This window comes from Cetorhinus maximus, chromosome 30 (genome assembly GCF_964194155.1).
Source record: "Cetorhinus maximus chromosome 30, sCetMax3.hap1.1, whole genome shotgun sequence".
Lineage (NCBI taxonomy): Eukaryota > Metazoa > Chordata > Chondrichthyes > Lamniformes > Cetorhinidae > Cetorhinus > Cetorhinus maximus.
The window spans coordinates 8,661,076-8,688,665 of record NC_135908.1 but is presented as its reverse complement, the minus strand read 5'-3'; the positions used below and the strand labels follow the sequence as shown (position 1 = coordinate 8,688,665).

The 27,590-nt window shown below is 41.1% G+C and overlaps 1 protein-coding gene across 4 annotated transcripts in view; it reads right to left on the bottom strand.

Moving 5' to 3' along the window:
- The window catches only part of myo9aa (myosin IXAa), a 283,263-nt gene that overhangs the window by 230,701 nt on the left and 24,972 nt on the right, over positions 1–27,590 (bottom strand). For all 4 annotated transcript variants that reach the window (XM_078532398.1, XM_078532401.1, XM_078532400.1 and 1 more), the window contains exon 2: positions 4,267–5,173. In XM_078532398.1, coding sequence (XP_078388524.1) covers positions 4,267–5,109 — 843 coding nt within the window. In that variant the 5' untranslated portion in view covers positions 5,110–5,173. The remainder of the gene's footprint in view (positions 1–4,266; positions 5,174–27,590) is intronic.

The following is a 27,590-nucleotide window of genomic DNA, read 5'->3' as shown; positions in this document are numbered from 1 at the left end:
AGACTAGGTTTTCTGCAGTTGGTTACTACAACTGTCCTCAATGCCCTTGGGAAAGGTGAGGGGTGAGCTGTGTGGGTGGAAACCATAAAGATTCCTACACCTGGTAGTTATCCAGTGACCCCTGCACATAATATGCATTTGAATGTCAGGCAGGGACTGATAAAGGCTTGGCTATAAATCTGTTCATAACAAAGTTTTCTTTTAGCATGCACGATCTAGATTAACTCATGAAAACTGGCCAATTGGGTGAAATACTGTAGGCAGATAGCATTCATGGAAGTAGTATTTAGATGAGCACTTCAAACGCCATAGCATACAGGGCTACAGGCCAAACACTGGAAAATGGGATTAGACTAGATGGGTAAAATCAAAATACTGCAGATGCTGGAAATCTGAAACAAAAACAAAAATTGCTGGAAAAATTCAGCAGGTCTGACATGTGGAGAGGAAGACTAGATGGGTGCTTGATGGCCAGCACAGACACAATGGGCCAAAGGGCCTGTTTCTGAGCTGCATAACTCTGGCTCTAATGCCCCAAAACATGGCAATCGTAATTAGTTCATTTCTAATTATCTTGACAAAGCAGACCATTATCAGTCAAGACAATACCAGAGACACTAGATCACAATATTTTTTATAGTCAGGTATTAAGCAATTTGAACTGTCCAAACATACAAAAACCTCCTGTTCAGAAGAATGGTAACCATAAAACTGAACATGACATTAAATACACTGGCCGTGCTCCCACCTGTCCAGCAAATGTGAACTCAGAGCAATATGTTGGCCTTCAGCGCTGGCAGGCTAACAAAACACATTCCCAAAGCTGCACTTGAACTCTCCAATACCCAGATTAATCAGTAGTAGGCTGCCAGCAAATCACATTGTTCAAACAATCGCTCCTAATGCAGAGCACTTCAGCTATATTATTAACCCAACTAGTTTGAAATTAACAACCATGTTGAAAATGAATGACATTAGATTGTTAGCCAACAGCATTCCAAATGAGAAACCTTTCTGAATTCTACAGATGACAAACTGTTAGTTTAATAGGATACAAGTGACCTGAAAATGTTTTGCAATTTTTTTTCCATTTATATATGAATACTTTTAGAAATTATGTTACATTGTTTCAAAAGATTCTGATGATAAATGTAACAAAATTAACTCATCTCCTTGGGTTCTACAAATAATAAAAGATCAATAAACTTGTCTTCCCCAAAACACAAATTCAGTCAGTGCAACAAAACGCCATAACCAACGCCTCATACTCAGATCATGCATAATGCATCACAAACCACTGACCAACAAACATGTAACTTATTCCCAAGCCTCAAAGTTCTGAGGCATGCAAGAGCTAAATGCTACCTTGCCTTCCCCTCCCTCTGAGCTCAGCTTGTGGGCTCTTTACTACACTCATAAGCAATTAGTTCACAAGGTAAGAAGGCATGCAATTGGAGGCAAGCTTCGAAGGGGATTCAAATTTATCTAAAACAGAGAATGCAAACAGTGGATGCAAATTGATTTTCAGTGACATGACAAGGGAACATCAGCAGGGCATTATAGGGATGTCCAATATAAATGATTAAAAGGAAAGTATATTTATGATCTTTAATTACTTACAGCATGCATCTACTCAGCATAAAACTATTAATTAAACTGATTATAGATTGGAATGAAAGAAATTATTTGACTACACACTTGGAACAAATAAATGTATCCACATATAGGTCAATGATGAGTATTTAGAATATTTTTCCAGCAGCGACTTTTAAATAACATTGATGCACTGAAAATCTTTGGATGTCCTGGTATGGTGGTGGTGCTGTAGAATGTAACCTACACAACCATCATTATGCATCAGATATAATTCTAGGGACTATGTTTTGCAACAGATAAATTAAGAGCTACTCAGCTTTATAACTGGGGAAATTAACCAAACTTCTATTATGCATTCGTGTCTCCACTACTGCTTCTCCTAATTAATTCAACACATACAGCACAGTATTTTAACAAACTTGTTTTTAGTATTCTTATTTTAACTTTGCAAATTTTCTCCCCTCTTCTGTTCCTGAATGTGCTGATTCATGCTGGAGCACAATTTCATAGGCACCAGCAGCACCTTAATATTTAAAAGGTGTTCATTCTCCAAAATCTAGGCGTCAACAGCCAATATTCGGTGGGGGGGGGGGGGAATCCATATATTAATTTTTCAGTAGGGATTACAAAACTGTGATCAGCGAAAGAGTTTATTTTTCTCCCACATTTATATGCTGCATTTATTGATTAAGTCAAAAGAGCCATAAACTCTTGCTGGCATAAGGACCTAAAATATTAAATCTGAAACCAAGGCTAATAGAAAATACATTCCAAAAGCACTAAAATAATATTTTCCAAAAGTCTACATCACAGGGCTTCCACACCAGCCTTTCCATGCCTTCATCAGGAATGAAATCTGCCTGCAAACTCCCTTGAAGTAATAAGGCCCTTAAGGAAAGGACAGCAATAAGCCGAGCTTCCATTAGCACATATGAAAATCAGATTTGACCAGGTTTGGGGTTTAAAATTTATGAGTTTTCTGCATCATAGCAAGCTAGGCCAAAGGCCCAAGTCCATGAGGGGCTGTAGACAAGAGGGGGAGGATGCTGAGAAAAGTTAGCTTCCACAGTATGTAAATGAAAAAGTACATTTGCATCAACAATAAGATGTGCAAATTTTTCAAAACATCTTTGGGTACATTTTACTTCCATTATTATCTGGTGATGAGCAGTATGTTTAGTCTCACTTCGCATAGTGTTGTGCCTCTCACTCGCAACCTTAACCTCTGCCAAAATTGCAGACTTTGTAGCACATTTTATGGTGCTCTTTGGGATCAGTCCTGATACAATCGGTTCTCCTGGTTTAACACTTAATTTACACACACTGATCTAGGGAATGTATTTTTCAAACAACTTTTTCCTACTACAGGGACCACTCGTGCTCACTGAAATTTGTGAGAAGCCAATTACATCATTTACATTTTAAGAAAAGCAGAACCAAATTCAAATTCAGAGGCCTTTTACTTTTGATTTAAGGGAGAACAGAAGTTTGCAAAATTCCTGAAAAACTTAGTCAAGGCTTCTTGTGTTTTAGAGCCCTTGCGAAGCTGAATCAACACTCAATGCACTTTAACTCATTCCTTCCCAAGACCTCAACTGTGAAACTCCTTGCCTCCTTCAATCTACAGGTTTATCATCTAACCATAGCTTCTTGATTTTTTTCATCATTTCTCAATCTACTGAACCTTAACAATATCCCTTATTACTCACATCACCCCCATCTGTAAAACTTGTGAACATTTAAGTTAATCCAAGCATCTTCTGCAACATTCTACCTTACAACCTTTATTCAAGTTGTCTGAACAGAACCGTAATTGACTTTAATTCAGGTAGCATGGCTTAAATGGCATAGATTGCAGGCAGTGAGTTAGCAGTGATGCAACCAGTAATTTAAGTGGCGTAAATGGATTCAAGATGCAATTAAATACATTCTTGAAGGAGAAGGGATTGAGGGATTGAGGGATGTGATGGGTAAGGTGATTAGCATTTCTGATGGGAAAAAATAAGGTTTTATCATTATAGGATAAAATGACGAGGCTATTTATTGTTCCTCCCTCATGCTGATGTTACTTCTGCTGTACTGAGAAAAAACAAATTTAGTTTTTAGATAAATAGATAGCAATAATTGAGCTGAATCAAAAAGAGGGATTTATTGGGAGGAATAACCTCTTGCTGGTCCTAAAAATTGTTGAGCTTTTAATCATGACTTCTTGTAGACACATTCTACAATTCTCATCTGTGTTTCTCAATGGAGTACTACACTGATCCAGGCATGTGGGGAGAGAAAGGTAAAGGGTAGCTTAATCCCTCATCGCACATAAACCTTTGACACAGTTGTCTTAAAGAAGCAATCAGCATAGTTATAGACTAGATCATCCCATCTGATGAAATGTGTTTATTAGCAAATTTACAGCAGAAAATGCAGAGTTAAAAACAATTATTTAGTGATGCAGTTTATTTTGATGGATTATGATGTGATTACAAGAACTAGTTTCAGATTTTTAAACAGGTCAGACGAATGGTATTCCATGCCTCACAAACAACATATTACAATACTTGCTTGTCAAACAGTATTGTCTGTATTAGAAATAGCACTTGATTCCATCTGTTAATTTTTAAGAATGATTTTCTTTCAATTCCCTGAACAGGAAACAACATGACCATATCTTACCTCCAGTACAGGTCCTGCTCCAAGAATAATCTGCTCCACTCCACTCGCAAATCCCTTCTGGCTCAAAGCAGTAAGATGATGGATAAGGAAATTTGTACTTTGTGTCTTTCCTGAACCACTTTCGCCTGAAATAACGATACACTGGTTCTTCTTTCGTTGCAGCATGGCATGATATGCCACATCAGCAATCGCGTATATATGGGGCTCCAGTTTTCCCAGATGGTGATTATCGTACATTTTTACATATTTGGGGTTGTAAATAGGAAGAAATTTGAAAGGATTTATGGCAATTAAAATCGTTCCCACATAGGTGTAGATTTTCTCTTGTTTATACCTGCTGCGCAGGTTGTCCAGGAGTGCTTTTTCATTCAAGTCTGGTAGATTGCACAGGTCATTGTAGTCTTTCTGCGGGGGCTGAGGCAAAAATCCCCGCTCCATCATCCTCCTTCGCTCCTCCGTCACTCTGAGCCATGACTGCAGATTGTTATAATGAATTGAGCCATCAAGGTTTTTCTCTCGAAGCAAGAACCGGTAGTCCTCGCTGCTGAAACAGTTTTCTAGGGCGCTGCGTGGCCAAAGCATCATGCGCTGCACTGGACAATCGGTCGGATTGAGTATCCATTCCTCCCCACCAAACTCCTTCACTTCTGCCAAGACATAGCATTTTGTCTTCTCTAGCTGCAATTTGTAAATGAGAGTTTCTATAACTTCTGCTGCACTGGTGTTTTTCCTTGCAGTGACAGGGCAGTAAATGGTGCCTTCTGCTATATTCCCCGGGTAAACCCGTAATGTAAACTCATTATCTTCATAGCGTCGTCTTCCTCCAACATCATGCACATTCATATTGAATCAGTTGTGCCATCAGCACCGATAGCACATCCATACAGTAGGATTCATGACATCAGACCTGAAACAAAATCAACAGGAGCAGAAATCAAATTTTCAGCTGCATTTAGGCACGCAAAATTGCATTACCTCAGCCCAATAATCTGTAAGCACAGGGCTGTAACTTAAAAGGAAAATCTTTGCACATATTATGAATACAGATTTCCAAATAACATCACTACACAAATTACAGTGGTACTTTTCAAGGGTCTGTGAATTATAGGGAGGTCTTGTGGCGCAGTGGATAGAGTACCTGTCTTTGAGCCAGAAGCTCCAGATTGAAGTCCCACACCAGGACTTGATGGCCAAGGAAATGTGTTCATGATGTAGCCAAACATTTGCAGACTATCAACCTGAAAGTCCTTCCAACACGTGCCAATGGCAAGAGCTGGAGAGACCCCTCATCAGCCAGGTGATGGAAAGAAAGCTGGAGCCTCTACCGTCACTATCCACAGCTTCAGATTACAACGTAAATGTAAAAGTGCATGTTGCCATAGCAATTTGGACTTCCAGAGTGATTCATAACACATAAGTCATGTCAGATAGTTCGATACACTGCCTTTAGACTATCCCTCCTACAAGAGACCGATAATTAATTAGGTCAAACTTACTTGGGTCATTTTTAAAGCTGGATACCACCAATGCTTATTGGATCTATTGGTTCAGATCCTTGATACTATTGGAGGTACAGGGCTAACCCCAATGCATGGAGAACATGATGAACAAAGTTGCATTCCCAGAGGGTTCAGCTGTACACATTTAGTTTGCTTTAAGTTACTGTTAGAATCACTAACTTCACCAAGGCAGCTATCCCAAAAATATCAGTAAATGCACAATAAACAAAAACGTTAAGAAAATCAATAGCAAGCATCAGATTATTTAGCACATTAGTCAACAGATTTTCAGAAAATCAAATATGCTTTAATAAGGCATAATATTCATCTCTTCAAAAAAAATTTTTTATTCATTCACAGGATGTGGGCTTTGCTGGCTGGGCCATTATTTATTTGTCATCCCTAGTTTCCCTTGAGAAGGTGGTGGTGAGGTGCTTTCTTGAACTGCTGCAGTCCATGTGGTGTAGGTACACCCACACTGCTGTTAGAAAGGGAATTCCAGGATTTTGACCCAGCAACAGTGAAGGAATGGTGATATATTTCCAAGTCAGGAAGGTAAGTGACATGGAGGGGAACTTCCAGGTGGTGGTGTTCCCATCTGTCTACTGTCCTTGTGCTTCTAGGTGGTAGTGGTCATGGGTTTGGAAGGTGCTGTCCAAAGAGCCTTGGTGAGTTCCTGCAGTGCATCTTGTAGATGTTGCACACTGCTGCTACTGTGCGTCGGTGGTGGAGGGAGTGAATGTTTGTGAATGTGGTGCCAATTAAGCAGGCTGCTTTGTCCTGGATGGTGTCAAGTTTCTTGAGTGTGTGGGAGCTTCGCTCATCCAGGCAAGTGGGGAGTATTCATCACACTCCTGACTTGTGCCTTGTTGGTGGTGGACAGGCTTTGGAGAGTCAGGAGGTGAGTTACTTGCCGCAGGATTCTGAGACTCTGACTTGCTCTTGTAGCCACAGTATTTATATGGCTACTCCAGTTCAGTTTCTGCTCAATGGTAGCCTCCAGGATGTTGATAGTGGGGGATTCAGTGATGGTAATGCCATTGAACGTCAAGGGGTGATGGTTGGATTCTCTCTTGTTGGAGATGGTCATTGCCCAGCAATTGTGTTGTGCGAATGTTACTTGCCACTTGTCAGCCCAAGCCTGGCTATTGTCCAGGTCTTGCTGCATTTGGACATGGACTGTTCCAGTATCTGAGGAGACATGGATGGTGCTGAACATTGTGCAATCATCAGCAAACATCTCCACTTCTGACCTTATGATGGAAGGAAGGTCATTAATGAAGCAGCTGAAAATGGTTGGGCCTAGGACACTACCCTGAGGAACTCCTGCAGTGGTGTCCTGGAGCTGAGATGATTGACCTCCAACAAACACAACCATCTTCCTTTGTGCAAGGTTTGACTCCAACCAGCGGAGAGTTCCCCCCCCACCCCGGATTCCCATTGACTCCAGTTTTCCTAGGGCTCCTTGATACCGCATTCAGTCAAGTGCAGCCTTGATGTCAAGGGCAGTCACTCTCACCTCACCTCGGGAGTTCAGCTCTTGTGTCCATGTTTAAACCTGTAATGAGGTCAGGAGCTGAGTGGCCCTGACGGAACCTGAACTGAGCACTCGTGCGCAGGTTATTTCTAAGCAAGTGAAACTTCATAGCACTGTTAATGACCCCTCCCATTACTTTACTGATGATCAAGAGTAGACAGTTGGGGCGGTAATTGTTCTGGGTTGGATTTGTCCTGCTTTTTTTGTACAGGACATAACTGGGCAATTTTCCACATAGCCAGGTAGATGCCAGTGTTGTAGATTGGCTAGGGGCATGGCAAGTTCTGGAGCACAGTACTATTGCCGGAATATTGTCAGGGCCCATAGCTTATGCAGTATTCAGCACTTTCAGCCGTTTCTTGATATCATGTGGAGTGAATTGAATTGGCTGAAGACTGGCATCTGTGATGCTGGGGACCTCCAGAGGAGGCCGATATGGATCATCCACTTGGCACTTCTGGTTGAAGATTGTAGCAAATGCTTCAGCCTTGTTTTTTGCACAGATGTGCTGGGCTCTCCCATCATTGAGGATGGGGATATTTGTAGGGCCTCCTCCTCCGGCGAGTTGCTTAATTGCCCACCACCTTTCACTATTGGGTGTGGCAGGACTGCAGAACTTAGATCTGATCTGTTGATTGTGGAATTGCTTAGCTCTGTTCAGCATGCAAGTAGTCCTGTGTTATAGTTTCACCAAGTTGACACCTCATTTTTAGGTATGCCTGGTGCTGCATGCCCATCTGCACTCTTCATTGAACCATGGTTGATCCCCTGGCTTGATGGAAATGGTAGAGTGAGGGATATGCTTGGCCATGAGTTTACAGGTTATATTCGAATACAATTCTGCAGCTGCTGATGGCCCAGAGTCTCATGGATGCCCAGTATTGAGTTGCTAGATTTGTTCGAAATCTATCCCATTTAGCAGGGCAGTAGTGCCACAGGGCACGATGGAAGGTAAACTCAATGTGAAGGTGATACTTCATCTCCACAACAACTGTGCGGTGGTCACTTCTACTGATACTGTCATGGACAGATGCATCTGCGGCAGGCAGGTTGGTGAGGATGAGGTCAAGTATGTTTTTCCCTCTTGTTGGTTCCCTCACCGTCTGCCGCAGGTCCAGTCTAGCTGCTATGGCATTTAGGACTCAGCCAGCTCGGACAGTAGCAGTGCTACTGAGCCACTCTTGGTGATGGACATTGAAGTCCCACACCCAGAGTACATTCTGCGCCCTTGCCACCCTTAGCTGAGGGAGGCCAGTACATCGTAATCAGCAGAGGGTTGCCTTGCCCACGTTTGACTTGATGGGGTCTGGAGACGACGTTGAGGACTCCCAGGGCAACTTCCTCCTGACCGTATACCACTGTGCGTACCCAGGGATGGTGATGGTGTCTGAGACATTATCCGTAAGATATGATTCTATGAGGATGACTATTTCAGGCTGTTGCTTGACTAGTCTGTGAGACAGATCTCCCAATTTTCCCCAGGTGTTATTAAGGAGGACTTTGCAGGATTGACAGGGCTGAGTTTGCCATTGTCATTGCCGGTGCCTAGGTCGACGCCAAGTGGTCCATCTGGTTTCATTCCTTTTTTGAGACTTTGTAGCGGTTTGATACAACTGAGTGGCTTGCTAGGACATTTCAGAGGGCATTTCAGAGTCAACCACATTGCTGTGGGTATGGGGTCGCATGTAGGCCAGACCAGGTAAGGACAGCAGATTTCTGTCCCACAAGGACATTAGTGAACCAAATGAGTTTTTACAACAATTGACAATAGTTTCATAGTCATCATTAGACTTTTAATTCCAGATTTTTTATTGAATTCAAATTCCACCATCATTCGAACCTGGGACCCCAGGGCATTATTCTGGATTACTAGTCCAGCGACAATACCACTACGCCATCGCCTCCCCTCCCAGCACAACCATCACAATTTCCCAGATTGTTCCAGCTCAATATATTGTCAATAACAAAACTTCCTTTCAAATATAGCCATAAAATATGATACAATAAAAAGAAATCTATAAGGCTTTTATTTTTTAAATTAAGGGTTTCATGAAAACAAAAATGAAAACTTGTGGTATCAATAATTCCCACAGAACAAAAAGCTTACAGGTGCACAATTAGAAAAGTTGCCCAGTCTACACCAAAAGCTGAGTACACAGCCAGCTAAAACTGACTGTTGTTATGGTAATATGAAAGGGTTGGTAGCATATTTACCATCAACTGAGCAGCAAATCATCAGTACATCACAACAAGCAACATAATGAAAAGAACCAATAATACCCAACAAAATTACATTCCAATTCAAAAATAAGCTGGTGCTTATATTTTTTGTCAAAGTCAGAAACCTTTTTGCCAAAGTTAAGATGCAGTAAGCACTTTTCTTTGAAACTTATTGTGAAGAATACTTCTTTTCACTAATAAGTTCAAACTTTGCTTCGAAGGGGTGTTATGACTCCTATTATGAATATCATGCTATTCCACTTAAGAGAATCTAAAGTCAGCATTGAAGGAAATACAATCAATTGTATTAGTTTCAATCAATGAAGGTTTTTGAATATATGATGTCACTGACCGAGCTAAAAAAAAAGTCTTCCTTAGACACAGGGACAATGTCAGAAGACTGGAGAATTGTGAATGTTACACCCTTGTTCAAAAAGAGGTGCAACGATAAAGGTGACAACTGCAGACCAGTCAGTTTGACTTCAGAGGTGGGGAAACAATATTTTGAGACAAAATCAACAGTCACTTAGACAAGTGCAGGATAATTAAGGAAAGCCAGCATGGATTCATTAAGGGAAAATCATGTTTAACTGACTTGCTGGAATTTTCTGAGGAGCTAAAGAGAAGGTTGATAAGGGAAACGCTGTTGATGTGGTGTATATGGATTTTCAAAAGGCATTTGATACAGTGCTACACAACAGACTTGTGAACAAAATTCAAAAACAAAATCAAATTCACTCCTATGTAATATGTTGACAATTGCCCCAAGATCTGGCTTAATTTTCAATCAAATCAATTTTCAATGATCCAGGCTTATTAGAGAAAATTTCTTCACGTGGTAAGCTGTAAACGCAATTCATTTGTGTAAAACCTTGTAAAACAAAGCAAATTTTAAACTATTACTTCCAAAATTGGTTTGCAGCTTAGTAAGATCATAAGTTCATAGCAAAAAGGAGTAGGCCATTCGACCCATTGAATCTGGTCCATCATTCAATAAGATCATGGCTGATCTAATTGTGACCTTAGCTCTACTTTCCTGCCTGCCACTCATAACCCTTAACTTCCTCAATCAAAAATTTGAGCCTTGAATATATTCAATGACGCATACCCACTGCTCTCTGTGGAAGAGAATTCCAAAAACTAACAACCCTCTGAAAGAAATTCCTCCCCATCTCCATCTTAATGAGAGATCTCTTATTTTTAAAACTGTGGTCCTGTTTCTAAATTCCATGAGAGGAAACAACCTCTCAGCATCTACCCTGTCATGTCCCTTTAGAATCTTACATGGTTCATTAAGATCACCTCTTATTCTTCTAAGCTACAATGAGTATAGGCCCAACTTGCTCAACCTTTCCTCATAAGACAACCCCTTCATAACAGACCTCCTTAAAAGTAGACCAGAACTGTACACACTATTCTGGTTGTGGTCTCACCAATGCCCTCTACAGCTGTAGCAAGACTTTCCTATGTTTTCACTTCATCCCCTTGCAATAAAAGCCAACATTCCATTTGCCATTCTAATTACTTGCTGTATCTGCATGCTAATATTTTGATATTGATGTACAAGGACGCCCAGGTATTTCTGTGCTGCAGCATTCTGCAGTCTCTCTCCATTTAAATAATATTCTTATTTTCTATTCTTCCTGCCAAGGTGGACAAGTTCTATTTTTCCCACATTATACTCCATCTGCCAAGTTTTTGCACACTCACTTAACCTATCTATATCACCATGCAGACTATTTGTAGCCTCCTCACAAATTGCTTTCCCATCTATCTTTGTAACATCAAAAAATTTGGCTATAATAGAGAGTCGGTCCCTTCATCCAACTCATGAACAGATCAGAAATAGTTGAGGCCCCAGAAATGATCCCTGCAGGACTACATTAGTTAAAGTTTGCCAATCTGCAGATGATCCATTAATCCTGACTCTCCAATCCTCTAGCATGCTAACATATCAGGCTCAACATGAGCTCTTACCTTGTGTAGTAACCTTTTACATGGCACCTTGTCGAATACCTTTTGGAAATCCAAATACACTTCATCTACTGGTTCCCCTTTATCCCCCTTGCTTGTTACACCATCAAAGGACTCTGTTCAATATGCAATGACAGGGGTCTTATTCACACATTACATGCTTTACTAGATATCATCTCGAGAGGTACTGAGAAAGGCTCTGTGGGTAAATAAGATGGGGTTCAGCCAAATATTCTACATGGTTTAAGAGATGACTAATACTCATGGGTCAAAGTCCACATATGAATAACAGCCACTGTGGGCATATTCCGAAGATATCTGGGCAAATTTTGCTATCTTTTACTTCTTTTCCTTCTTGTTTTCATTTGAATTAATTGCCAAAGAAGAGTCAATCACAGGAAAAAAACTGAACCAGAAAATCATGTATTTGAATAGTGGAGGTCCATTGTTTAACCTAAGAATTTTTCATTAATGTGTAATTTCAACCATTCATCTTAATTCAGCTTTCTCAATATCAGACTTGGTGGTGATGCCAAGCAATGAATCAGGAGTCACTAAGCATAAGATATTTTGCAGGGGTTGGGGAGAATGAAGTTAATTTAAATTCTTTATTTGATTTCTACTATTTGTATGCATAATGAAGCATTTGCTACAGTGCAAAAGTGCTCTGCAATTGTCTTTAGTCACCCGAGCTAGGAAACTCACGAAATGGAAAAGTCCTGTGATGTGCATCCAACGGTTAGAGCGACATCAAACATTGTTACTTTCCTCCTGTGGTCCAATGTTTTTTTTATATATACATTTTCTGATCTGGTTTGTAATTATTTTACTGTTAATGTGCTGTTTTGCATAAATTGTTAACTGTATCTATTTTAACCTTCTAAATGTTTCATTAGAAAAGGACAGTTCTCAACAAAGCTGAAACTACTGACTTAAAGGCGATAAGATACCACAAACTCAGGTAACTCAAACACAGTATTCAGAACAATACAGAAAATGTTAGAGCACCACAGAAGTTTTACAATGAAGCAAAAAATAATTAATTAATACCTGAGACATACATTCTGATGGCACTGCATTTACTAACAAAGAATTTTGGACTAATTTTCCCGCAGGCTTCACATGCAATATTGGTTGGTGAGGAAGTGACTGCCTGCATAAGGAATTTAGGAAAGCTCCACCCTCATTAAGATCCCCTTTTTCCCCAGGCAGTACTGAAACTGTCCCCAAGAATCACAACATTCTCTTGTTCCTGCAACGTAAGCTCCCCTGCATAAATGACTAAGAATTGTCTACAGTTGATGGCATCTTATTAATCACTGTACACAATACTCCACACAAGGCCATGGCTAGAGAAACATGGTCCACCTTATGCACTCTAGACTATTTCATAGAGCTCCTGCATTTAGTCAGCCCATGTGAACAGTACTACATGGTACCAGCTAATCAGAATGAGAAACATAGTCTATCCACCTTTACAACATTGTTCTTTTCAGACTAAGTCAAATAAGCAATCATCCAACTTTGACTTTGTTCATGACCTTTACATTCTAAGCAGTCCCCAAAACTTAAAAAGGTATATCCAAAAATAACAAAAAAAATACCTGTAATCTTAAATATGCTTTTCTAATAAAATAAATAATTTCCTTTCTGGAATCTGGGATACTTACCGTGTTCCAACAATTGGATGAATGTTAGATTCTCTCATGCTGAAACTGTCCCACAGCTGGAATTTTTGCTTAATTCATACCTTTCCACTCTAATTTTTCATAGAACAGTTCTCAATTCCAAATTAAACTCAAAGGGTTGGATTTTACTCTCTCCCAGCAGCAAGTGTGAAGGCTGGTGGGGGTCGTAAAATGCAGCATGTGGCCTTCCCGCTCACTCCCTACCTATCTCCCATTTTAATGGGGTCACTCGAGGCATTGTGCAGCCTGCCCACTCTTGGGCCTAATGAGTGCCTCATCCCACTCGTATTTTCCCATGGCATGGGACACCCAGCAGCTTTTACTGGATGGGCTCGTGTTGGGGTCTTTCAGGGGTCCCTTGTACACCTCCCCTTTAACCCCACCCTCCCACTCCCCCCCCACAGGGGACTGCCAACAATGCCTCGCCAATTCCCCAGGTTTACCTTCAGTCCAGCCTTCATAACCTCCTCTTCTTCGGGTACTGGCTGTAGCCCCAGCAGTGGCCCCAGCTCAAAACTGGCATTGCTGGGAATACAGAGTTATCAGCCAATCAGCAGCCCTCTAAGGCAGGACTTCCTCCTGAGATGGGGCAGAAGTCTTACCCTCACAATGTGGCTCACTTACACGTGCTAGAAGCTACATATATTCATACATGCCTTTGCAGACAGGAGGCATGTCCATGCATTTCGCCTTTTTCAACTAATCAAAAGCTTGGGGGGGACAGCCATTCCCCAGGGTGATGCCTTGACCAGAACTGACCTGCTTGGTTTGAATTTAAACAAAAGCTTGGCAGTTAAAAACTGGTGCATTTTCTATGGCAACGCCTCTACCAAAGTCCATTTGTCATCCAATCAGCACTCTCTTCTCATGCAGCATAAATTGTTGTTTCCTTTACTATTGGCATTCTTGCAAATCTGTCCTGATGAGTGCAAGATGAAAAGCTTGGACAGCATGTCTCTTCTTTCAGAAAAAACAGAAATGTTGGAATTAGGTCAGGCAGGATTTGTGGAGAGGAAAACGAAGTTTATATTTCAGGCTGATAACTTTCCATCAGAAAGGGAAAAGGATAAGGATGCACAGAACTTAAGCAAGTACAAGGTTAGGAGAGAAAAAAAGAAAAGGTCTTTGATAGGACTGAAGACAAGAAACATTAATGACAAAAGACATTAAGCTGCAAGACAAAGAGGGTGGTAATGGGGCAAGTACAAAACAAAAGATAATCTAGGAAGAAGTGGAAATGGGGTTAACAATCAGTACCAGAGCTCATGTCCAAACAAACAGGTGGTGGTGGTTATGGACTAAAACTGTTGAACACAACATTGAGTCTCGGAGGCTGTAGAGTGCTTCATTGAAAGGTGAGGTGCTGTTCCTTGAGTTTATGTTAAGCTTCACTGGAAAAAAATGTAGGAGGCCAAGGACAAAGATGTCACAATGGGAGTGGAGTAGAGAATTAAAATGACAGGTGGCCGGAAACCTGGGGCCGCATTTTAGGATTGAACAGGCACGTTCCACAAAAGGGTCACCCAATCAGCATTTGGTCACCCCAATGTACAGGAGACCACATTGCAAGCAGTAGACGTAGTACACTAGATTGAAAGAAGTATAAATAAATCACTGTTTCACCTGGAAGGTGTGTTTGGAACCGTGGAAAGTGGGAAAGGAGGAAATAAAATGGAAGGTGTTACATCTTCCACTTACTCAGAGTGCTGAAAGAGGGGAAGAAAAGATGGCATCACATTCTAGGTGGTGGAAATGGTGGGAATGATTTGTTGAATTTGGAAACTGATGGGGTGGAAGGTGAGGCCAAGCTGTTAGCATAACTTAGAGCAAATGGCATTCAGCTGATAATACCTCAAAAATCCTGACCTTCAAATAAATTAACAGGTATATATAGATGTGATTTAAGAATTTTCTGGAAACTTTTTGCAGTGATTTCCCCATTGTCAAACTTTAGCCAAATTCCTGCAAAGAAAAAAAACATGCAAAAAAATTCTCAGAAAAATTCCCCAAATATCTTTGTAACTAAATTGTCTGATCCTATGAAGCCACACATCATCCTGACTTGGAACTATATTGCTGTGTCAAAATCCTGGGATTCCCTTCCTATCAACACTGGGGTGTACCTCTGCTGGTTGGACTACAGCAGTTCAAGAAGACAGCTCACCGTGATCTTCTCAAGGGCAATTAGGGATGGACAACTAATGCTGGCTTAGCCAGCGACACCCACATCCCATGAAAGAATAAAAAAGGGTTGATCTGGGTAGGAAGAGGGAAGAAAAAAAGTCAAGATTCCTGCTCCTGATCACCCGTCAGTAACTCAATTGGAAAATATGTATATCAGGACCAGAATTTCTTGTTGCGCCATCCACAGTAAAACAGCCTTCCAACACTCACTGTCTAAGATCAATTTGAAGGTTGGCCAGTGGATGGTGGTCAGTGCCCCCAAGGTTGTTCTTCAGCAAAATTACAGAATTCATGACAATGGCTGGGGTGGGAGAAGAAACTAGAACAAAAGAATTTTTCAGTCTTAAAGAGCTTCATAAACAAGGACCAGTCTGTGGCAAAGAGTAAAGAGACTGCAGCCCATGATTAACATTTCTTTTAACATTGAGAAGGGTACGAGAAGAACCACCTCTCCAACTCAGCTGCTCTCGAAAGGATAGCTACTCCCTCCAGTCATCTCCCTCATCTGTAAATTGAGAACCCTCTCTTTTAAGTGATCCCAATACATTTTCTGCAGAGGTAGGAGGATGGAGGAAATAACCAATATTAACACTATAGTAAATTTTAAAAACTACTTAAATCAATAAATTACAAAGCTATTTCCTATTAAATGTAAACAGCAAAGAGACAGAGAAAAAACTGAGCAGTGTATAAACAGCAAAAATGGTTTGAAACTTAAGGCATGCATTTGTTAAACATTTAGCAATTACCATTTGCCATGTGTTTCAGCTGTGAAAAAGGTACATGGTTGCGAAAGGCAGTTTGAAAATCACATCCACATAGTGGTTTCAAGGGAAGCGATTATAATTAAATCTTTCCCCTCTGGTTTCAGCTACAGCAGGGCTAAGAGCAGGCTGTGGCAGAGAGTGAAAGGCTTCTTGCAAATCACTATGCAAAGAGGTTTGCTCCATATCATGTTAATGATTTTGCGTTGCTGCACAGTACCAAAAATGCAGCTTTACTCCTATAATTCAGCCCACCAATAGCTGACCAGTCAGGCATATTGTTTCACTGCAGGGATAATACACCATGCATTTTTCTTTTTAAAAGGTGGTGAATAGGTGTAATTGGTGGAAATTCACCACTCTCATTGTGATCTGGGGTCTTGGCCAGTTCCAGGCAAAGAGATTATTAAACTGTGAGGTAATTAACGTTTTAAATTGTCCAATCTTTTGCATTAGTTCAGCCAATTTCACTCAGGTTGCAGCGTTAAAACTAGCACAAACTACACCATGATCCAAAATGTTATATAATCAGAAGCACAGCATTATACTTTACAGTAAGACTGAGATTATGGAAACTGAACAATGCACCTGCAATGGATTACTGAGTAAAGTCAAACATGCAATACAGTGCTGAGCCATGCACACCAAAATATCTCATTGTCAGTTCCCAATCAGTATGGAGTTAGCTAATTTGAGCCATAATGACAATTGGAAAAAATAAAACATCTGCATACTTTCACATCCTCTGGACATCCCAAATTGCTTCCCATGGGTGGCTCAGTAGATAGCACATTTATCTCTGAATCACAAGGTCCCAGGCTCAAGTCCTACACCAGGGTATGAGCCCAAAAATCAAGGCCGATACTCCAATGCAGTACTGAGGAAACATTACACTGAGAGATGTTGTCTTTCGGATGAGATGTTAAACCAAGGCCCCATCTGCCTCCTCAAGTGGATGTAGAAGATCCCATGGCACTATGTCAAAGAAGAGCAAGGTTGCCATCCATAGTCTCTGGATGAATATTTATCCTTCAATCAACATCACAGAAAACAGATTATCTGGGCATTAACAAATTAGCTGCTGTGTCTCCGACAGTACAATATTGACTACACTTCAAAAATTACTTCATTGGGCATAGGGTGCTTAGAAATGTCTGGTGGTCATGAAAAGCACCATATAAATACAAATCATTCTTTTTTTAATCCAGTAGATTATTATTGAAGTGCAACTGCTATTGTTATAAGGGCAAGAATGGCAGCCAACCTCACCTTCCGGGAGCAGAGACAGCCGGATCTGCAAGGGGCAACTCTACTCGAGCAGTGGGCTGAGTTTGAAAAAAAAAATCCAGGAGGGACATCACAGGAAAACTGTAAGCTCATTGGCTGGTGAGAAGTTGCTGTTAGGGAGTGTGTTTAAATACCTTAAAACTAGAAAAATGAATCATTTATAAAGAAGTAGCTACTTGGATTCCAGTAAGGAACACTCGCAATAGGAAAGTAAAATTAAATCAAGTCAAAGTAAAACAAAGTAATAAAGTAACCCAAAGTAAGATAAAGTTAGCGTAAGTATAGTAAAGTTACTAGTAATTCATTCTACTTCCTCTAAGTGTAATAAATAGTTTTTAGAGTTATGGATGGCAGGTCAGCTCAGCCAAGTGGAGAGTACATCCTGTTGTATGTGTGAAGTCATGGATGCACCATGTGTCCCTGACAAACACATCTGTAGGAAGTGTCACCAGCTGCACAAGCTTGAGCTCCAGGTTTTGGAACTTGAGAGGCAGCTGGAGTCACTGTTGTGCATCCACAAGGCAGAGGACTACGTGGATTGCACGTTTAGCAGGTGCTCAGACAACAGGTCAGAAGCGTACAGCCGGAGAGGCCAGGCAGTCTAAGAGAACCAGGCAGGTAGTGCAGGAGTTCTCCTCTGAGACTATCCTGCCTGCTAATCGATTTGGATGCTGATGAGAGTGATGGTTCCTCAGTGGAGTGCAGCCAGAGCCACGTCTGAGGCATCATGGGTGGCTCAGCTATACAGGGGAGGAGGAAGAAGAATGGAAGGGCAATAGTGATCGGGGATTCCATAGTCAGGGGATCAGACAGGTGTTTCTGCAGCAGTAAACATGACTCCAGGATGGTGTGTTGCCTCCCTGGTGCCAGGGTCAAGGATGTCATGGAGCAGCTACAGGACATCCTTCCGCGGGAGAGGGATCAGCCAGAAGTCATGGTCCACATTGGTACCAATGACATAGGTCGGAAGAGGGATGAGGTCCTGAAAGCAGATTTCTGGAAATTAGGAAAGAAATTAAAAAGCAGGACCTCAAGAGCAGTAATCTCAGGATTACTCCCAGTGTCATGTGCTAGTGAACAAAGGAAAAGGAGGACTGATCGATTAAGTACGTTGCTGATGAACTGGTGTAGGAGGGAGGGCATCAGGACTGGTTCTGGGGCAGGTGGGACCTGTACAAGCTGGACGGGTTACATTTTAACAGGACTGGGACTGATATACTCACAGGGAGATTTACTAATGCTGTTGGGTTGGGTTTAAACTAGCTTGTCAGGGAGGTGGGAACCTGAGGGGTGGCCCAAATTGGAAGAAAGTAAAGTTGGCAACAGGAAGTAGCAGTGAGACCAGAAGGGAGGAGAAACAAAGCAGAGCATTGAGTATGCTTCAAATGTGGAATGATGTCAAAAAGACAAAGTTAAGGGCACTCTACCTGAATGCATGCAGCATTAGCAATAAGGTAGATGAGCTAAAGGCACAAATAGAGGTAAATGGGTATAAAAAACTGCCATTACGGAAAGATGGTTGCATGGTGATCAAGACTGGGAACTGAATACTCAAGGATATTCAATGTTTAGGAAGGACAGACAAGAAGAGAAAGGAGGTGGAGTTACCCTGATAATAAGGGATGGGATCAGTGCATTAGTAAAGAGAGGATCTCAGATCGGAAAATCAATGTGTGGAATCTGTTTGGGTGGAGCAAAGAAACAGCAAAGGGCAGCAGACATTGGTTGGAGTTGTTTATAGGCCACCAAGCAGTAGTGGTAATGTGGGGCATGGTATTAATCAGATGAGAAAAGCATGTAGCATGGACAATACAGTAATCATGGGTGACTTCAATCTGCATATGGACTGGGTAGACCAATTGAGTACTAATGCTGTGGAAGGTGAGTTTCTGGAGTGTATTAGGGATGGTTTTCTAAAGTAGTATGTTGAGGAGCTGACTAGAGGACAGGTTATTTTATATCTAGTATTATGTAATAAAAAAGGGCCAATTAATAATCTTGGTGTAAAAGAATCTTTAGAGACGAGTGACCACATTATGATAAAATATTAGTTTATGTTTGAAAGTGAGGTAGTTCACTCTGAAGCAAGAGTGTTAAAGTTGAATAAAGGAAATTATGAAGGCATGAGGGACAAATTGACTGAGCTGTATTGAGAAAATACATTAAAAGGTATGACTGTACATAGACAATGGATAGTCTTCAAAGAACTATTACATAGCTTACAGCACTTATCCATTCGTTCATGGTACAAAAACACAAAAATAATCAGTCAACCATGCCTGACAAAGGAGGTTAAGGATTGTACAAGGTTAAAAGAAAAGGCTTATAAAATTGCCAGTTGTAGCAGTAACCCTGAGCATTGGGAGGTTTTTAGAATACAGCAAAGGAAGACCAAGAAACTGGTAAAGAAAGGGAGAATAGAATACGAATGCAATCTAGCAAAAAACATAAAAATGGACTGTAAAGGTTTCTATATGTATGTAAAAAGAAAGCATTCGGCTAAGACAAATGTGGGTCCATGACAGGCAGAGTCAGGAGAATTCACAATGGGTAATAGAGAAATGGCAGAGAAGCCAAATGACTACTTTGTATCTGTTTTCACTGAGGATGTCTCAGAGATCCAAGGGACTATGGAGAATTAGGAGTTGAAGGAAATTAGTAGAAGGAGGTTGTATTGGAGAAACTAATGGGACTGAAAATGTATTAGTCCCCAGGACTTGATATTCTGCATCCCAGATTGTTGAAAGAGGTTGCTATAGAAATAGTGGATGCATTGGTGATCATTTTCCAAAATTCTATAGATTCTGCAATGGTTCCTGAAGATTGGAAGGTAGCAAATGTCACCCCACTATTTAAGGAGGGACGGAGAGTGAAAACAGGGAACTACAGACCTGTTAGCCTTACATCAGTAGAAGAGAAAATGCTAGAAGTCTTTAATAAAGGATGTGATAAACGGACACTTGAATAATCATGATCTGATTGGGCATAGTCAGAATGGATTTGCGAATGGAAAATCATGTTTGACGAACTTGAGTTTTTTTGAGGATGTTACTAACAAAATTGATAAGAGTCAACAGATGTAGTATACTTGGATTTTTAGAAGGCTTTTGATAAAGTCCCCCACAGGAGATTTATTAGCGAAATAAAAGCACATGGGATAGGAGGCAATATACTAGTATGGATTAAGAATTGGCTAACAGGCGAAAAACAGAGTAGGAATAAATGGGTCATTCTCATGTTGGCAGGCTGTGACTAGTGGAGCACCGCAAAGGTCAGTACTTGGGCCCCAGCTGATAACAATATATAACAATGATTTGGATGTGGGGACCAAATGTAATATTTCCAAGTCTGCAGATGATACAAAGCTAGGCAGGAACATGTGTGGTGAGGAAGATGTAAAGCATTTACAGGAGAATTTGGACAGACTTAGTGAGTGGGCAAGAATATGGTAGATGGAACATAATGTGGAAAAACATGAGGTTATCCACTTTGGTAGAAAGAAGAGACATGCAGAGTATTTCCTAAATGGTAAGAGATTAGAAAGTGTAGGTCTACAAAGGGACTTTGGTGTCCTTGTCCTGAAAGCTAACATGCAGATGCAGCAGGCAATTAGGAAGGCTAACGGAATACTAGCCTTTATCACAAGAGTATTTGAGTACAGGAGTAGTGAAGTCTTGCTTCAATTGTATAGAAGCTTGGTTAGACTGCATCTGGAGTACTGTGTGCAGTTTTGGTCCCCTTGCCTCAGAAAGGATATTATTGCCATAGAGGGAGTGCAACAAAGGTTCATCAGATTTGTTCCGGGGATGGCGGGACTGTCTTATGAAGAGAGATTGGGCAAACTAGGCCTACATTCTCTAGAGTTTCAAAGAATGAGAGGTGATCTCAGTGAAACCTACAAGATACTTAAAGGAATAGACAGGGTAAAGGCAGGTTCGATGTTCCCCTGGTTGGGGAGTCTAGAACCAGGGGACACAATTTCAAAATAAGGGGGAAGTCACTTAGCACCAAGATGAGGAGAAATTTCTTAACTCAGAGGGTTGTGAATCTTTGGAATTCCCTACCCCACAGGGCCGTGGAAGCTCAGTCATTGAGCATGTTTAAGGTAGAGATTGATAGATTTCTGATTAACAATAACGTGAAGTTATGGGGATAGTATGGGTTAAGGCATTGAAATTTTCAATCAGCCATGATCGTATTGAATGGCAGAGCAGGCTCGATGGGCTGAATGGCCTTCTCCTATTCCTTTATGGCAAGAACTCAATCAGCAGATAAATGATTAGTTTTTTTTATTAGACAGTGGTGGTTGTAATATACAATAACTGGCTCTTATTCTAATTGGTGATCCAATGGTTTCCCCTTCAAAGTGCATATACATGGACAGAATGGGGCTTGTCTATTATATCTCAAACAATCAATCTGCTAAAAGTCACACAGAGGAAAGGCCACTATGACAAGGTCCTGGTGAGTGCCTGTGGAACCATATAAGAGTTAGCTAGAACACAGGCTTATGGTGGTCATAATTCAATCTCTAGTAGCTACAAGTGCATAGCATAAAACAATGCATAATTCTGCAGGTTTTTGTTACTCCAAATCTCTAACACGCCAAAAAAGGATCATTCATTGGTGCAATATGTACAGTTGTTTTGACTATGGGTAAAGATGCAGTTTTGAGAGATAGTAACAATGGCTTTGCTCAAGCTTGTGCTAGGCCTAATTTGCAATTGCAAATTGATCAGCTACAAAGTAAATGGCACAAAGCCAAACAATGGTAAACCAACAGAGGCAGAAGGAAACAAAGAGAGAGGACTAAGAACCCAGATTAAGGAAGCACACAAGAATAAGAACACAAAGAACGCTACAGGAAGAAAAATAGCAAATAAATTAAACACTTAAGTTCTACGGCAACAAATTTTAATTGACCTTTCACCGTAACAACTTCAAATATTTCAGGCTCCCTCTGGCTGAGTTCTGACAAAATAAGTATAGCTGACTCATCCCACAGAAACAAAAATAATACTTCATCAACTTTCCCAGAGCAGTCTAGCAAAATTCAGCTTTTATAGCCACAACACCAATCACTGAAGCCCCTCAAGTCCTTTTAGCTAAATCGCTATACTAGCAAAAAACTGCGGATGCTGGAAATCCAAAACAAAAACAAAAATACCTGGAAAAACTCAGCAGGTCTGGCAGCATCTGCGGAGAGGAGCAGAGTTAACGCTTTGAGTCCAAATGACCCTTCAACAGAACAGTTCTGTTGAAGGGTCATTCGGACTCGAAACGTTAACTGTGCTCCTCTCCGCAGATGCTGCCAAACCTACTGAGTTTTTCCAGGTATTTTTGTTTTCGCTATAGATACTGACTGGTTCTCCTTGTGGTTTCGAAGATTAAGATAACCTTCTATAAAGGCCAAGCATCGGAATCACATCGGCTATCAGCAATTACACATTGAGATGAAAGTTTGTCAATACTAATTTCCCATTCTGAAGTTTTCTATACTGTGATGTAGTCCTTCTCTCAAATCACCCTCCATTTCAGAAGCAGTAGCCCAACAATACAATATAATCTGCCAGTTGAAACCAAACTACTTCTTTCACATCTTAATGTCTGCATGTATGTTTTAGCTAGGGTCCAGCTATTCAATCAGTATGAGAATAAATCTTACATACACACCAAGTGCAACAGCTTTTTTTCTCTATGTCATGTCACATTCAGTGCTTTAACTAGATGAGCAGCCTTTATCAGGAATCAATCATAACCTGAAAATCTTTGCAGCAACCTGCCCAGTTACAAAGTTGTGTTATTACTGAACCTATCACACAAAACACTGCAGAGAGCATGCATCAGCGTCTGCAAAATGGAATGACATCATACAGAAACTCCACTCCCAATCAGACCAAGCAGCAAGTCCAGACACAGAAGCTCACCCAGGCTCATTACAAAGACTTGAACTAATTTGACTACACCATTCTGGTTATTAAAAAGTTCCCTTGGTCTAACACTCATTTTGAGTGTCAGCTGTCATGGAGTCAAGTTCGTTGGAAATTGTATTGAGACTGCATCAAACCTCAACTGAATTAGAAGGGAGATATTTGTCCCGCCTCTAGGAGTTAAGTTTGAAAAAGCAGTGAATGGACAAATATTCTAATCTATTGCAATGCACAGCCTTTCCCCCATCAAGTAGAATTATAGGGCTATTTTCATAATGCAACATTCATTGGTGCAATATGTACAGTTGTTTTGACTATGGGTAAAGATGCAGTTTTGAGAGATAGTAACAATGGCTTTGCTCAAGCTTGTGCTAGGCCTAATTTGCAATTGCAAATTGATCAGCTACAAAGTAAATGGCACAAAGCCAAACAATGGTAAGCCAACAGAGGCTGCATCAAACCTCTTCAAAAGTGTGAAATCTTGTTGACGAAGAGCGTGGGTCAGCGAGAGGTAAAACACTATAGTATCAATTCTTTGAGGCATGCTATGCAAAAACTCAGAATCGCAGAGATCAACACTAAAATAAGCACATTACCCCAATTGTGAAAACACGGTAGAAGCTGCTGCTATCACTGCTACAGTATTAACTTACAAAACTAACTCCAACAGATTCTTTAGTGCTTAATACTTCATTGTACAGTGCCGCACTGAGTCATACAGGCCAGAAAGTCTGTACTCAGTTAATGGATCTAACCCAAGCAGTGCCTAGAACTCAACGATTAGCTTCAGTGCCCTGGCCTAGGGATGGGGTGAAAAGAAAGTCAGGCAGTGCTCCCACTCCCCATTGCTACCCAGTGAATCATCCTAGAAAGATTAGGCAATAGTTAGATTATAATATCTAGCTATGTGCCCCGCTTTAGACAGGATTCCTTATTCCAGAGAGAGAGTACAGAAAAAATTCAAGATGAAACCAAGAAAGAGAATTAATTAAAAGAAAGAAAGGGAGGTGGGCAGCTCTGTTAATAAAGGCTGAGGTCAGTACAATAGTGAGAAATGGCCTTGGTTCAGAAGATCAAGATATAGAATCAGTCTGAATGGAGATAAGAAATAGCCAAGGAAAGAAGTCACTGGTAGAAATAGTTTGTAGGGCCCCAAACAGCAGCTGCACAGTAAGACAGATATACAAAAGAGATAATGGGGGCTTGCAAGAAAGATACTGTAATAATCGTGGATGACTTAATTCTTCACATCGATTGGACAGAAAAGGTAGCCTGGAGGATGAGTTCTCAGAGTGTATTCAGGACAGTTTCTGAGAACAATATGTTCTGGAACCTACTAAGCACAAGGCTATTTTGGACCTGATGATGTGCAATTAGACAGGATTAAAGAGCACATAGTAAAGGATCATTTAGGCAAGAATGATTATAACATGTTAGAGTTTTTCATTCAGTTTGACAGTGAGAAGCGTAGGTCTATAACTAGGATATGAGGACAGAATTAGCTGAAGTGAACTGGGTAAATAGGTAAACTAGCAAGAAATATAAAAACAGACACTAAAAGCTTCTACAAGTATACAAAAAGGGAAAAAAAGTTAAAATGAGCAATGGTCCATTAGGTGAGACTGGGGAATTAATAATGGAAAAACATGGAAATGGCAGAGGCTTTGCTCAAGTATTTTGTCTCAGTCTTCACAGTAGAAGACACAAAAAGCACCCCAAGAATAGTAGAAAATCAAGAAGCAAAAGGGAGGGAGGGACTTAATCACTGTCACTGGACAAAAAGTAGTGAGAATACTAATGGGACTCAAGCCTGACAAGTCCCCTGAACCTGATGAACTGCATCCTAGGATCTTAAGAGAAGTGGCTGCAGAGATACTAGATGCATTGGTTGCAATTTCCAAAATTCCCTGGGTTCTGGAAAGGTCACAGCAGATTGCAAAACCACAAATGGAACACCTCTGTTCAAGAAAGAAGAGAGACAGAAAGCAGGAAACCATGGGCCAGTTAGCCTAGCACTTGTCAATGGAAAAATGCTGGAATCCATTATTAAGGAAGCAGTAGCAGGACATTTAGAAACTCATAATACAATCAGCATGGTTTTGCGAAAGGGAAATGTTTTATTTTTTCACGGGATGTGGGCACTGCTGGCTAAGCCAACATTTAATTGCTCATTCCTAACTGCCCTTGAGAAGGTGGTGGTGAGCCACCTTCATGAACCACTGCAGTACATGTAGTATAGGTACACCCAGGAGGGAGTTCCAGGATTTTGACCCAGCGACAATGAAGGAACAGTGATATAGTTCCAAGTCAGGATGGTGTGTCGCTTAGAGAGGAACTTGCAGGTGGTGATGTTCCCATGTTTCTGTTGCCCTTCTCCTTCTAAATGGTGGAGGTTGCAGGTTTAGAAGGTGCTGTCAAAGGAAAAATTTGACAAATTTATTAGAGCTCTTTGAGCATGTAACAAGCAGGGTGGATAAAGGGGAACTAGAAGATGTACTTTATTTGGCGTTCCAAAAGACATTTGACAAAAGTGCCACAGGAAAGGCTGCTACGCAAGATAAGGAACTATGGTGTTCAGGCAATATATTAGCATAGATAGAGGACTGACCGACTAACAGGAAACAGTATCAGGATAAATGGATCATTTTCAGAATGACAAACTGTAACCAGTGGAGTGCCACAGGGATCAGTGCTGGGGCTTCAACTATTTACAGTCTATATTAATGACTTGAATGAAGAGACTGAGTGTATTGTAGCCACATTTGCTGACAATATGAAGAATGGTAGGAAAGCAAATTGTGGGGAGGATACAGAGTCTGCAAAGGGATAGAAATAGGTTAAATGAGTGGGCAAAAATTTGGCAGATGGAGTACAATGTGGGAAAATGTGAGGCTGCCCACTTTGGCAGGAAGAATAGAAAAGCAGAATATTATTTAAATAGAGGGACTGCAGAATGTTGCAGTACAGAGGGGCCTCTGTGCCCTTGTACATGAATCACAAAAAGTCCCCAGCATTACAGATGCCAGTCTTCAGTCAATTCAATTCACTCTATGTGATATCAATAAATGGCTGAAGGCACTGGATACTCCAAAGGTTATGTGCCCGGACAATATTCCACTAACAGTGCTGAAGCCTTGTGTGCCAGAGCTTGCCGCAAGCCTAGCTAAGCTGTTCCAGTGCAGCTACAACACTGACATCTACCCAGCAATGCGGAAAATTCCCCAGGTACGTCCTGCACACAAAAAACAGGTCAAAACAAGCTCGGACAATAACCGCCCCATCAGTCCACCCTCGATCATCAGTAAAGTAATGAAAGGGGTCATCAACAGTGCTATCTTGCTTAGCAATAACCTGCTCACTGATGCTCAGTTTGGGTTCCATCAAGGCCACTCAGCTTGACCTCATTACAGTCTTGGTCCAAACAAGCACAAAAGAGCTGAACTCCTGAGGTGAGGTGAGTGTGACTGCCCTTGATATCAAGGCAACATTCGACCAAGTGTGGCATCAAGGAACCCTAGCAAAACTGGAGTCAATGGAAATCAGGGGAAAACTCTCTACTAGTTGGAATCATACTTAGCACAAAAGAACATAGTTGTTGTTGTTGGAGGTCAATCATCTCAGTTCCAGGACATCACTGCAGGAGTTCCTCAGGATAGTGTCCTAGGCCCAACCATCTTCAGTTGCTCCATCAATGACCTTCCCTTCATCCTAAGGTCAGAAGTGGTGATATTCACTGATGATTTCACAATGTTCAGCACCATTTGTGACTCCTCAGATACTGAAGCAGTCCATTTCCAAATGCAGCAAGACCTGGACAATATCCAGGCTGACAAGTGGCAAGTAATATTCGCACTATACAAGTGCCAGGCAATGACCATCTCCAACAAGAGAGAATCCAACCATCACTCCTTGATGTTCAATGCATTAGCATAGCTGAATCCCCCACTAACAACATCCTGGGGGGGTTACCATTGACCAGAAACTGAACTGGACTAGCCATATAAATACTACAAGAGCAGATCAGAGGCTAGGAATCCTGCAGTGAGTACCTCACTTCCTGACTCCCCAAAGCCTGTCAACCATCTACAAAGCACAATCAGGAGTGTGATGGAATACTCTCCACTTGCCTGGATGAGTGCAGCTTCAGCAACACTCAAGAACCTCGACACCATCCAGGATGAAGCAGCCCACCTGATTGGCACTCCATCCACAAACATTCACTCCCTCCACCACCGACGCTC